Source organism: Colius striatus, chromosome 2 (assembly GCF_028858725.1).
Source record: "Colius striatus isolate bColStr4 chromosome 2, bColStr4.1.hap1, whole genome shotgun sequence".
In the NCBI taxonomy this organism is placed as follows: Eukaryota; Metazoa; Chordata; class Aves; order Coliiformes; family Coliidae; genus Colius; species Colius striatus.
In genome coordinates this window covers 68888146-68902027 of record NC_084760.1, presented here as the reverse complement: position 1 = coordinate 68902027, position 13882 = coordinate 68888146, and the positions used below count along the sequence as shown (strand labels likewise).

The 13882-nt window shown below is 39.1% G+C and overlaps 1 protein-coding gene across 1 annotated transcript in view; it reads left to right on the top strand.

The window, feature by feature from the left end:
* The window catches only part of PCNX2 (pecanex 2), a 160192-nt gene that overhangs the window by 2748 nt on the left and 143562 nt on the right, over positions 1–13882 (top strand). Inside the window, exons 2-5 of the mRNA XM_061990089.1 lie at positions 3551–3756; positions 6258–6375; positions 8633–8669; positions 9890–11176. Coding sequence (XP_061846073.1) covers positions 3551–3756; positions 6258–6375; positions 8633–8669; positions 9890–11176 — 1648 coding nt within the window. The remainder of the gene's footprint in view (positions 1–3550; positions 3757–6257; positions 6376–8632; positions 8670–9889; positions 11177–13882) is intronic.

Sequence of the window (13882 nt, the reverse complement as noted above, 5' to 3'; positions counted from 1 at the left end):
CACACTTTACCCCACTTTATCTCTCTGTAAAAGTAAGGGTCCATATACGTCTGAGGGATATATATATACAAGAGAGATAAGCTACACTGTACTTAGTATATTTAATGTGTGGTAGAATGTGCACTAAAAATTGAGTGTACACCTGTACAGTTTTACTTGCTGCCTGGTTTCTCATGTTTTATACTGTGTGATGGACATTTCTGAGTTACTCATTTGGCTAAATTAATAAAAGAATATTTGTCTTTGACTCCAGTATGATATCTCCCACACACACCTCTGCAAGCTTGATGGCAATGGCTGGCTGTGTATTTGTTTAGTAGTTCCCTTTTTTGTGTTCTGCAGCAGACCAAGACAGCAAGGCTCAGGTGCAGTATCATCTTGCTTTAGATGGCTCAGGTGTTTAAGCATCAGGTGGAACACATCTGGGTCTATTTGACTTCAATAATTCAGTACAATTGATAAAGTATGGTATTTTGTTCAAAGGTCACACACCTTTATATTAGGAAGTACATGCTTCAGTCACCTCTGACGTTGTGCTACTGAAATAGCTTTAGTGGACATGTGAAGAGGAATTTGGCAGTTCCTCTGGGTGGGCAGAAACCCCAAGCAAAGACCCTCCCTGCATGGGTAGGTCAACTCTGTTGCATGTGCAATGGTAAGTCAGGCTACATTTGAAACATGCCAGCCTTCATTTCTGTCTGTGACCCCATGCTGTTCTGGTGCAGGGGGTAACAACAGAAGCTACTGGAAAACAAGTAGTACATTATGGTAGAGTTTTTAATTGGGCAAGAGCAAAGAAAACTGGAGCTACAGCTTCCACAGAGACCTGTGGGATGTCATGAAGCTTGCCTTCTAATGAATTTGTATTTGTGGATGTGTTTTTCCTAGCTTCTAATAAGATGTCAGCTCAATTGAAGCTTTTTCTGTCACTGGGGAAGCATTCAAAAGGTCAGAGAGCTGTGTGGATTCCTCTTGTTAATGCAGGAAATGTGCTGCTGTGACCTTGTCCTAGTGGGGTGCATTCTCTCAAAGTAGCCAAAGAATTAAAAAGTTATTCAGCAGAGGAGATTGAGAGAGATGATGAATCCAGGCACATGGTGTGATTATAAAACCTCGTTTCCATAGGAAACTGGGCTAATTATAATTCTAGTGCATCAAAAGTGGATCTATCATGTAATTCCTCTGTGGTCTATAACTTAATTCCTCCTTAGCTCAAGCAGACTTGATAGCTTTCACTTATGTATACCTGAGAACATGAACTGCAGTCGTATGACACTTGTACCCTTATGCAAGAGGCCTGGTTCAGAAAATCAAGGGCTTTCCATTCTTGGCTTACGCTTTCTCCTAATTCCTCATGTAGACAGGGAGCAAGATGCCAGCTTGTACTACTTAGCTTGACCCCAGATATTAAGGATGCACTGGCTGCCTTGTACAGCATCAGGCTTGGGATTGTGAGCATGCACAGCGTGTATGTGGAAGAAGCACTATATAGGCTGTGTGTATGGTCAGAGAGACCGCAGGCAGGCTCATGAGGCCTGGACATGAGGGAGGGGTGAGGTCACGCAACACTCGGCATCTGCTGGAACCGGGCCTCTTTCGCACTTAGGAGCTTCCTTTGATTCTATCTTGTAGCATACTTTCTGCACCCACAGAGTGCATTACTGATAGTCTATTTTTGTTGTGTCCCCTTGACCTTATTCATAGAATATTTATTAAGCTACATGAACGTTGCCTATAGAGCACTTCATTTCTCTTGGCAAGTTCTGAGCTGTTACTTAATGATGGGCCTGTGTGTTTTAGTTGAAGATATTTCTTGGAAAGTGAGTAAATATCTCTTTTAAATAAATCATTACAGATTCTTGGCTATCACACTCTGTGAAACCAAGCAATTTTAACTTCTGTTTTGCAAATATGTTAGTCATAAACCACAAATTCTTCTACCTCATCCACCAAATCTTTTATACCCTGAGAGCATGGCCTCGCAAACCGATCCTCTTTTTGGCCCGGGTTTGCTAAATAACTGAAGGGTATGCTTAGTCTTCTTTATATACATAGTACCACAAAGTAATCTTAACAGACTAAGCCTCAACTTGTAGAAAATAATGTCTTTATTAGGGATCATTAGTGGTACCTACATGCTAAATAGCTTCTCCACTTTTGTGCAGTAGATTGTATATAAATCAGATTAGTCATAATAAAGGATTTGCCTGAAAATTTTCACATGTACATCTTCAAGGTGTGAAGTCTCACTAAGCCAAAAGCAGCAGCAGCTGCATGGCAACTTGTTTGCTTGTAATAACATAGAAATGATTCAGCATATTCATTTCAACATCAAGATAAATGTGGTGGCTTGTAGTAGAGGTGAAGTAAGTGTGCCTTATTTCTTTCACCTGTGTGGTCAGTGTGCTTTAGTTATGAACCTAAAAAGAATTAGATTTTTTTCCGTCCAAATGCTCATTGGCCTTCAATGCTGATACGTAAAATGATAGATTTAGGCTCAAAGTAAAGATAATTCTTAAAAACTAACTTCAGTAGGCTTTTAGCAAATCTTTTTTTTTTCTTTTCCCCTCTTGCTACAAAGTGTGCAGAGATATAGTAATGCTCTGTTCAAAAAAACACTCCAGAAACCTGAGAAGAGATTAAACTCATTGTGAGACTGCAACCTCATGACAATACCAAAGGGTATTCTGTGACTATAAAGGACTGGCTTTGTCCTTTTGATTATAATGACAAGTGTCTATTGCTATGATTTGCCCTTTACTGTAAGTAAATATTTACATATAAAATCGTTGTTAGTGTGTCATGTCTGTGAAAGAACTTTACAGACTATAGTTGAACTGTAATTAATTTTAATGACTAAGAAATATGGTGCTCATCACGCATCACCAAACAGGTCACACTGCTGCAAATTAACAATTATGAACTTTAGAAAAAGAATTCAAAGAGGCTGCCTCTCCAAATGCATTTTATTCGTTTGTTTTGACTAGTCCTGATTAATTATGTAAAATTCTTCAGCAGTAGGATACTTGGGAACATGTTGTGAAGTGTTAGAAAAAGGAGATAAAACTACAGCATTTTACTGTGAAATCATAATTGAGAGGCAGGCTAAGGTGACAGAATTTTTCAAAAGGGGTTTCCTGTTTATAGGTAACTAATGTTTTAATATTTTGCCTGTATTTTTTATAAGTTTATAGCTTAGTAAAGGCTGCAACTGCATTATCCTGGGAACGGAGTGTTTGAAGAAGTTTTACAATGTTTGTCTTTTGTGAGATTGTACTGATTTTGTTAAGAAATAAATAATATCCACAGCTAAACAAAAGAAGAAGAAATCTTACTAAATTGTTTGAAGTTTGAACAAATCCTTAGGCATTCTTTGTGAGCAGAACTCAAGTATGCTGTGTGAAGATTCACTGCTTCTTGTGGTTGCAAAACTCAGCAGAGGTATAAATAACAGACAATAAGGAATAAAAAATTTGAAAATTACTTAAAAAAATAGTGGCATCTTGTAAAAAGAAACTTACCGTTATATCTTTCTTATTTCTTTCAATAGGCTTTTCCAGCAAATGAAGTTACGGTTTTTGTGTACTGCAGCTTGGTGACAGTGTTCTTCACAGTAATAAAAGTGATCAGTTATCGTCTGCACCTGATGTTTGATAAAGGTGAAGTAATTCAACAAAAACTCTCACAAAAAAATGAAAGGCAATGTAAAGACCCAGAGGTTCCTAAAGGAAACACAGATCAGCTCTCAGATCATAGGTAAGGTTTTCATTGCACGTTATTGGTATGTTCTGTAAAACAGAAGAGTTTGCACTAAGGTCCTGCAAAACAATAATGCCTGTTGACTGTTGTGTGAGAAATGACACTTTCAAAAATTGTCTTAGTGCTTTCATTTTCAGTGGCTACAATGTGCTTCTGCTGAAAAAGGCGGAGTTTCACCTAGTCCAGAGGGCAGGGCAGCAGAGTGGCATGGTGAAGGCAGTAGGAAGAGATCTGTCTGAGAGGTATTAAAAGATCCTGGAGAACACCTGTGAGAAGTTTTCTGGGGAAGGTTTCCTTTTCTTGCTGCACTTACCTGCTGAGAAGGGGAGAAGTGGAAATGCTTTAATATCATGGCTTTGAAAGCCTGAGCTCCTGTTGCCTTTATATGCTTATAGTGACTTCCTTCTTAGCTGAAACCTAGATGTGTGAGATGCTTTTCCCCCTTATGTTTTATTGTGACTGCCTGTGATGCTTCTGTGGTCCTGTTCATGGAGAAAGCTAGAACATTTTTTGTTTTTCAGGGGCATTTAGTGAGTATTTACAGCCTCTCTGCTGGAGAACCACATGTCTTTGCTGTAAAGAAAGTCAGTAATGCTGCTTCCAGGTTGAGATGCTATTAAAGGTAAAAATAGCATTGTGCCAAAGACTGGTACTGACATTTTCCAGATTTGTGTATAGGTAGAGTATTACACTGTACACTTTTTTGAATAAATGGAGACCTCTCATGCTGGTTTTTCAAGCTTGAGTCATACAAACGAAGTTGACAAGCTGCTTCCAGTGTTCCCAAGTGTTATGACAGATGTGCAAGATGCTAAAACAAGGTATATAAAATAGCGATGGCAGCAAAGAAATGCCTAAATAAAGCTTAAAGCAAGTAGGTTTGTTACAACTACCTGTCCAGCTCAACAGGGTGTTCTGTACAGAAGAATTTCCTTTGGGTTTTTCTTTTTTTTGTTGCATTTGCAGTCACTACTGCTAGCTCTGTGTAAGCTAAGAAGTATCAAGATTATCTGTGCACCTTTATGATACTACTCTTCTGTGTCTTTACACATATATGTCTGTGCTACATCCTTGTCACTGATGTTGCTGGGAATGTCAAGATCAGTCTGCATTGGGACTCTTCCGAGAACTCAGTCTTATGTGTGTCACTAACCATAAAAGGTTTTTTTCAGATTTGGTGATGCCTTTCAGGCTCTATTCCTCTTTAGTTCTCACCAGTCTACAAATCTATTTTCTATTTACAGATGTCAGATACAGTTATTTAAGAGGCTCATCAGTTGTCCTAGTTGTTCACATTTCAACAGGACCTTAGTGTTTTCCTCATCACTAGCTAATTAAGTGAATGTGAACTTTTGTTATCCTGCCTTTGTTTTGGCTATGAGGTAGAATCACTTAAGGTCAGAAAATGAAGAACTTAGTATTTTAACTAGACATGATGACAGAAGTTTTTAAACAGGCCCCAGCAGTAGTCTGGTTGTCTGAACGAGATTATGAAGTCAGCTAACTAAAAAACTTGTGTAAACGTGACTGAGACCCCCAGGTAAATAATTGTACAGCTTATATGCAGCTGTAGAGCTTCACATTTTATTTATTTGTTTATTTTTAGAAGAAGATACCCTTACAAACAAAGAAAGAAGCTCAAACCCACAATTTTTCATGTTTCACTGTGGTGATTTTTCAGTTTTTTTTCAACTGAATTTTTGTTGTCTTATACCCAAGAAAGAGAATATGTGTTGATTCTCATTAGTAAACCTTGTCTAAAAATACTTGCTTGCGTCTATGGAAAAGCTTGTAGAAAATATGTGTAGAAAGAGTTAGTGGATAGTTGAATGCAACTTCAAAGGAAGTGATTGACAAGTTGGCTTATAACATGAAATTAGTAATGGATATATGTTTTCCTTGGCTAAAACCAGAGGAACAACTTTATTTTGTGGTCTGAATGTTATATTAATACACATTATGTATTGCATTTCAAATAGATTTTTTATGAGAAGTTTGTAAATAAACAGGCAATTAGATAAGCAATATGTATGCAAGGGTACAGTCAAAGGATGTAAAAAGCAAAAATTGTGAAAGGAGCTGCATTTGATTGTTTCATACCTAATAGGAAACTCCAAACAACCTTTTGTGCCAATAAGTCCATGTGCATTTTGGGCAGGCTAAATTACATTGTATACACGTAGGGAGTTTGGAGAGACGTCTTTGAATTTCTCATAGCAATACTCCTGAAGACATCAGAATAAAAATTCTTCAATACAAAGTTATTTATTTCTGGCAAGTTGTCTTGGTGAGGAAAAAGGTGAAAAAAAAAAAAAAAAAGGTTACAGTATTTTCCAGCCTCGTGGTTTTAGCACTAGAGGGGAAAAAACGTGCTGTCACTTCATTGTGATATACTGCTTCTTCCTATTCTATTGTTATTCCTTAGCTTCTTCCCAAAACTCACTGTGATCCTCAGTGCTGAGAAGCATTGCTTTATTGTTCATTTGCTTACTTTTCAGCAATAACACTGGGGATAATGGTGCCATTGGTGAGACCAACCATAATGACTCTACCCAAACAATTCATGACAGTTCAAGGGTACAGGCTCTGCCCTTGGAGAACTCACCTGGAGTAATGGTTAGTATGTGATTTTCTGTAATAGTGTCTTCACTTTGTGCAGTCCACAGCCTGTCACATGGAGGTTTGTATTGCTTGAAGCCTAGCTCTGCCTTGAGGTAGTTCTGTGGATCTGCTAGGTATACCACTGCTGTCAGACAGCCTTGTCCTAAAGATTCGAGTTTACCAAGCTGAAACTGGCAAACGTAATTCTGCACTCATTAAGGGCAGTCTTATCTGCTTGATAGGTACCAAATGGCCTTTGTAAATCTTGCCAAGAGCAACTACTCTTCATGGCTGCTTTGAGCAAAACTTGAGGCTAATGCAATCAGGGCAGCCTCTCATTTCCTCAGAAGGGATCTGCTCCTGGAGCATTAATACTTTTTTGTGTGTGTGTGGCTAGACCTAGGCTTATAAAATGAACTCAACACATCTCTTAAGTATTTAAACAAAGCATAAACCCCATTATTTAAATCCAGGAGATGTTTACGTGAGGTTAAAAATACATATATATGTGTTCCATCCCACTGGCCTTGTTTTTTTTGGTATCAGTAGTGTATGAAGTGGTGAAAGGGATGTATTAGATGTTCCCTATTTTTTCTTAAATACCACACATAAGAAGATTGAAGAATCAAGTATTTAAAAAACTAAGAAACAGAATAATCCTGTCTATGTAATTTTAAGCTACTCCACATGCATACTGTGATAAAATCTTTAATTATGTGATCCCATGCTATTTTTTCTACAGGACTCCTGCCTCAGTCAGTGCAGAGGATGGTTAGTGATCTCTGTATAAGTAGCTATATGATACTCCATTTTGTCTTCATATTCCTCCACACCCACCCTATGTCCCTATTTACTACAAACTGTTAAAATCTTGGTCTAAATCAGAACTATTTCCTCATTTCCCAGAATGTTTTTACCTTTTTGTAGCATCTGTATGATTCATAGTTTTCTTTTGTGAGGTAAAATATTTTTCACCTTGTTTCTGTCTTAGTCCCCAATATTCTGGTATTTGTCCATTCTGCAAACCTGTTTCTTTCTTGGGATCTCGCCCCGAGTCTCTCACTTCCAAACATGTAGGTTGGATCTTTTTAAGGCTAGGCTCTTTTTCTTGCTGCTAGGACACCACCATAAAATTTTAGGAAATAATTATTTACTCTTGGTTTTGGTGCCTGTCAGCCATAAGAGCCATATTATTTTTTCCCAATAACTTTTTTTTTTTCTACTTAGACACTTAGGCTGTTGAATTTAGACTCCTGAAGTATTCCTCTGGAATATTGTTTTTAGGTTTTGAGCTCCTCAGTGAGTTCCCACAGAGACTGACCTGCTGATGAGAATCCAGCAGAAGCCACCAAGGTGGCCGAGGAATGAGGTACATGATGTATGCAGACAGACAGATGGGATATTTTAGCCTCTGTAAAACTAAAACTTTTTGTAAGACTAGAAGAGCTTGCTGCTGCCTTCAGCTTCTTACTGGTAAGGTATAAAGAAGACTGAGCACGCTCTTCTTGGAGGTGCCCAGTGACAGGATAGAGATGGTGATTGCAACCTGCAGCCATGGAAAACTACAATTAGATCAATTAAATAATTAGATTTAATAGGCTGGTTTTATGTCTTTTTTTTTTTTTGTTGTTGTTGTGTTGTTTTTCACTACCAAGAGGGTGGTCAAATACTGGAAGAGATTATGAAGTTGTGAAATCTCCATCTTTGGAGATATTCAAAGCTCTGTTGGAGATGGCTGTGAGAAATCTGCTCAAACTACACCTGCTTTGAGTGTGTGTATGGCAGAGGGGATTTGGACTACATGACCTGCAAGGCTTCCTTGCAATCTGAATGATTCTATGATAATGTAGTGACTGTGTCCTCCAGTTTTCCTTTGAGAAATTGTTACCAAGTACTTGGAGGCCAGTCTTTTCACTTCAGTGCTTTGGAAACGTGTAGCTAGAGAAATCAAACAGTTGAACACATCCAATTCCTTAATGATTAAAAAAATATATATCTTGATTAGGCATTGCAAAATGTTTTATAAAAACCTTTTTTTGCCCTCCCCAAACATCACACACGATGCAATTTGGAGCATGAGTGTTCTATAACCATCTCCCTCACCCGCCTTTTGCATTTTGTGCAAGATATATGTCCATATTTCAGTGATGTTGACTTATCAGTGCTGTAATTAACTTCTGATTAGATAGCTAGTGCACTAATAGTTGCTTTTTTTCCCCAGTGATTTAATAAATGCACATGCTAATTTTGTATGTTTCTTTTTTGTTTTTAGGAGCTACCAACACAGGAAACTATTGAAGATCTTAGAGGTATCTTAAAGGCTTTGTAAATCCCTTTAAATCTTTGTTTAATCATTGCTTGCCACAAAAAAATGGCATAGAGGACCCCGTGGCAGGCTCTGTTGTGCCTCATGTTAGGAGCTGAATGGAAAAGAGAACAAAATCTCAAGGGAATTCTACCGGGCTAAGCTTTCTCAACTGTTAGCCAAGCTGTTTTGGATGCAGCTTTTTGGTGTCAGGAGCTCTCCCCATTTTGACATGGGGAGACGAAGGAGCCTTCCCCCACATTCTTGGGAAGCTGTGTGCTTCTCTGAAGCATTAGACAAACAAAACAGTGCTTGGATAGCATCTTAAAGTGCTTAAGCATCATCCAACTGTAGACTCCTGTTGTGACTGTTGACCTTTGGCTCTGTAGTATAAACTCCAGTACATCTTGCTTTGCCTACAGTTCCAGTGCTTGAGATGTCTCTTTTAGTTTAAATCTTTTTTTTCTTTTTTTTTTTTTTTTTAAGGTACCAGGAGACTGATCTCATTTATTTTCTCAAGTATATAAATGATAGGTGTCAGCAGGTTGGGCCATCTTTTTTTCTGTTGTATCCGGTGACAGGACAAGGGTTAATGAGATGAAGCTGGAACACAAAAAGTTCCTTTTAAACATAAGGAAAAACTTTTTCAATGTTCAGGTGAGGGAGCCCTGGCACAGGCTGCCCAGGGAGGTTGTGGAGTCTCCTTCTCTGGAGGTCTTCAGAACCCACCTGCACCTGATCTAGTTGGACCTGCTTTGTCAGGGAGGTTGGACTAAATGATCTCTAGAGGTCCCTTCCAACCGTTTACCTTTCTATGATTCTATGAAGATTGATGACCATATCCTATGGGACCATTATGTACTAAGTGGCATAACAAACTTTTGACACACTGACTTATTCTTGGTTTCATCTCTCCATAAGTGAGTATAATTCTGTAAAAGATTCTAGTTTTGATATTAGCTGTTTCTTGAGCTGTTTTGATTGTTTGAAATGAAATAGACATGCTGCTGTCTGTCCTGACCTGGAAGGTATCCAGCTTACTTTTATAGTATTTCACATGTAGCTAACAAAAATGGTCCTTTCTTAGGAACTGTTTTAGTCAGCTGTATCATCTGTACATCCTTTGCTCTACTTTGCTTCAGATTTCGCTAGCTAAAGATCATAATTCAATAATGCACAATGTTCATGTTTGTGAGACCTAACTCCTATATGGTTTTTTATTAGGTGTTATGGTATTAGAAGAGCAGGCTGCTCCACCAGCTTCATCTACCTCACCTTGTATCAAAGCAAATACATTACCTGTTTCTACAGCCTCTGCTTCAGGTGCCACCACATCAGCAATAGTGACAAAACCAGCTGTGATGGAAACATTTTCTGGTTATGGAATAAGTGAAAAAGGAAGGAATGGACAGCCACATAGACAGCATGAATCCCAAGATATTCTTGTGGACAGAGATGTAGCTAAAAACTGCTCCAATATTTTTTCATCGCAATGTGATATTTTAAGGACTGGAGTTTCTTCGGAGCCATGGGACAGTGAAAATTCAGTTATTTCAGATCACTTGAGTAATCTTAAAAGCTACAAAAGTGAGAAATTACGGTATGCATCACGACAGGCAGGCTTTACTAGTGACTGCCCACAGTGCGATGCCATTGTGACCAAAGATCCTGAGTATGTGGAAAGTTCTTGCAATGCCAGTAATACTCAAGAAGACCTTGATTGCTCTGACAGTGAGACTGCTGTTGTAGTTGTGGACAACTCTCTTCCTGGAGACCAGCTATGTGAGCCCATTAAAATTGTCATTACAATGAGTACTACACCAAACACCACCCTTAGTGACCTAGCAGGCTCTGTCCACTTACAGGCTCTAGGAACTGAGAGAACAAGCTCAACCCTTGAGTCTGGTATAGTTACAACAGGTTGGCCAAGTCAGCAAACTAATGAACAGCTCAGAATCCCTGTTATCACTTTTGACCTCTCTGATGACAGCCAAGGTAAGGCTTATCCAGAAGCTAGTGAAAGTGAAAGGACACCAGAAATGTTAAAGGCAGAGCTGTCATCTAACCAATGCTCTGGCTATGAATCAGGTGATGCAGGAAAGGAACACAGTAACCCAGCAAACACTCCTTTAGAAACTAACACTTCTTCAGATCCAAATAGGGAGAAAGCTTCTGAAAATGTCCAGACTTTGGACTTAACTTCTAAGGAAGACCCGCAGAACCTAGACCCTCAGTCCTGTAGAACTGCTCATGAAAAGAGGCATGTGCGGGTGCTGAGCGTAGACAGTGGGACAGATGTGCTTTTAAGTAAGAATGTAATGGAGGTATCTGACAAAGAAAAGACTCTACCAACTTCTAAATCAGATCTAGAAGCTAAAGAAGGACAAGTGCCCAATGAATCAAACTTCCTAGAGTTTGTCTCTCTCCTGGAATCTATTAATACGTCAAAGATGAAGGCATCTAATCAATCCACTGTCAAAACAGAAATGGCAAAAGAAAATGGACTTGGAGGTATGATACATGGTTTACATTTATTCTGGGATAAAGAACTTTGTGACTAGTTAAATTGTTTATAGCAGCTTAGTCTGAGATCTGCAGTAGGGCAAATTCCCAGAGAACTGGTTTTGCTAATAGGGCCAGGGAAGGGCTGGGCTTGATTGGGGCAAGATGATGCAGCGGAAGTGTGATAGTGTCAGCTAACAGTTCTGTGAATATTTGTATTTTCTTAAAGATTTTATTCTGGAAAACCTAAAGCTAACCTCAGTCAATGTCTGGTATGTATCTAGTATTCTATACTAGAATAGCATGCATATGGCAGTTCCGGATTGCTGGAATACCAAAAATATTTTATAAAAATGTATACAGCTCTAGCACTGTACCTACCCTTGCCCATCTTACCTGGTGCACGTTGAGAGTTGTCTGCCTGTTCCTGTAAGTATGTAGAAAGTTGGAATTGTCACTAGTGATGGTTCAACTTTTAGGTAACACATCTGTGCACAGACACATGCGTATTACTAAACTTCCTGCACAATTGTGGGTTAGCTTATAATAAATGTTAATTTAAAATCATGTATTCTCATGTAATAGGTAAGAATTTTGATTTTTATATTAGTTGCTCAGAACTAAAACTAATTTAGGCCTTAAGGAGGAAAGTTTGGTGGTTGTTTTCAGTGAAAGTCCCCAGTATTTTAAATGGGAACTTTGATGAGAAGGTACTATTTTTCATTAGTCAAAAGGGAAACAACCCTCAATCAGCAAATTTTAAAACCTATATGCAATCCAATTAATGGTTATGATATAGAAATGTCTGTTTTTAACCAACATTCTCACTACTGTCAACTATATCTGTGGCCCCTTTTAGGAAGGAATAGTGTTTATAATGTCTTCAGCAGATCTCTAGACAAAACTAGTAAGTCTGTTTCATGAGGATGCAAGACATGGTTCAGTGAAGATAGATGCAATCTCAGGTTACTTGCCAAGCGATCAGTGAACTTGCTTTAGAAGATCTGGGCCAAAGGAAAATAAAAATTTCTCTTCCCCATCTCCAAAATGTTTGGTTTACCTTAGGTCCTATAATAAGCTGTTCTAAGACAGCCAAAGAAGATGCAGTCTTAATACTTGTTTTTCATAAAAGGTAAGAAATTTCATGATGCTCAGCAGAACATCTTGTCACTCCTGTTTTACAGCAGTATCCCTGTTCATAGACAGGCTCTAGGCAGTCTCTGATTCCTTGTCTCATTCCTGCAAGAACCTTCCAATACATGAAAGCCACAGAGCTGATCTCAAAGTTGGTCAGCTTTTTAATAAAAAATGTGAAATTCTTACTTTTACCTTGTTTTTAAAAAAATAAGTAGTTTTTTTCTTCTAGATGTGTTGTTTTCCTGTAGATTTCATTTACCTTTCACTTTGCTTTTCCACAGTCTTTCCTCTTACCTGTCCTATGCAATGCATGAGACCCTTATCTCATTCCGTCTTTCACTTGTGTCCAATTTTTCTCGCACTTGTTATTTCCAGTTTTTTGCTTTCCTTTCCTTGTTTATCCATTCTCAGTTTAGCCACTCACCTTCTGTGCAGCCTCCTGATTCACTTTTCTCTTCAGACTCAGACAGTTTGCTCTACAGAGCAGTTTCTGCCCTGGTCTTGTTGAGTTTACCAGTCTGCTCTGTGGTGGCCCAAGATATGTGTTGAGCCAGCCCTGCTTTTCACTGGAGCCTGCTCAGCTGATTCCCTGTGGAGCACAGCGAGCCTGTTGAGTCCCCAGGGTGCAGGGCTTGGGGGCACAGTCATGCCTCTAAGCAGCGAGACCAGTGCCACAGTGAGCAGAGTTTGATTTTTGCTAGGCCTCATCCATTAGAAGGAATATTCACACAATAATTTGATTTCTAAGTGATATGACTTAGCTAGAAAAGAGTAATAATAAACATTGCAGGGGGAAGTTTAAAATAATAATTATAAAAATAAAAGTTCAACTAATCTTGAAAGGGCTTTCAGACAAGTAACCCCATCTAATATGAATGGGGGAGATTACTGCATAAAAGAAAGCAATGGGTGATCAGAATAAATCAGGCTCAGATTTGAGAGTGACCAAAGAAACACCTTACACCTCAAAACTTTAGTAATGTGTGTGTAGTTATTACACTTCCGATCTGGCAAACAAGGTTCTTCTTACTGGAATCCAAAATCCCGAGGAAACAAGGATTCTGCTCTTCTTCAACTTGCAAACCAAACTATTACTGAAAGTGATCCAAATTGAATTTACTGCCTTCCTATTTTCTTAGGAAAAGGCAAGTGCAGAGCCCTGCGCCTGGGAAGGAACAATCCCATGCACCAGTACAGGCTGGAGGGCAGCTCTGCAGAGAGGGTCCTAGGAGTTCTGGTGGAGAGCAAACTAACCATGAGCCAGCAATGTGCCCTTGTGGCCAAGAAGGCCAATGGCATCCTGGGATGCATCAAGAGTGTGGCCAGGAGGTGGAGGGAGGTTCTCCTCCCCCTCTACTCTACCCTGCTGAGGCCTCGTCTGGAGTACTGTATCCAGTTCTGGGCTCCTCAGTAAGAGAGACAGGGAACTTCTGGAGAGAGTCCAGAGGAGGGATACCAAGATAATTTGATGACTGGAATATCTCTCTTACAAGGAAAGTCTGTAAGACCTGGGGCTGTTTAGCCTGGAGAAGACTGAGTTGGGGACCTTGTCAATGCTTATAAATACCTAAAGAGCAA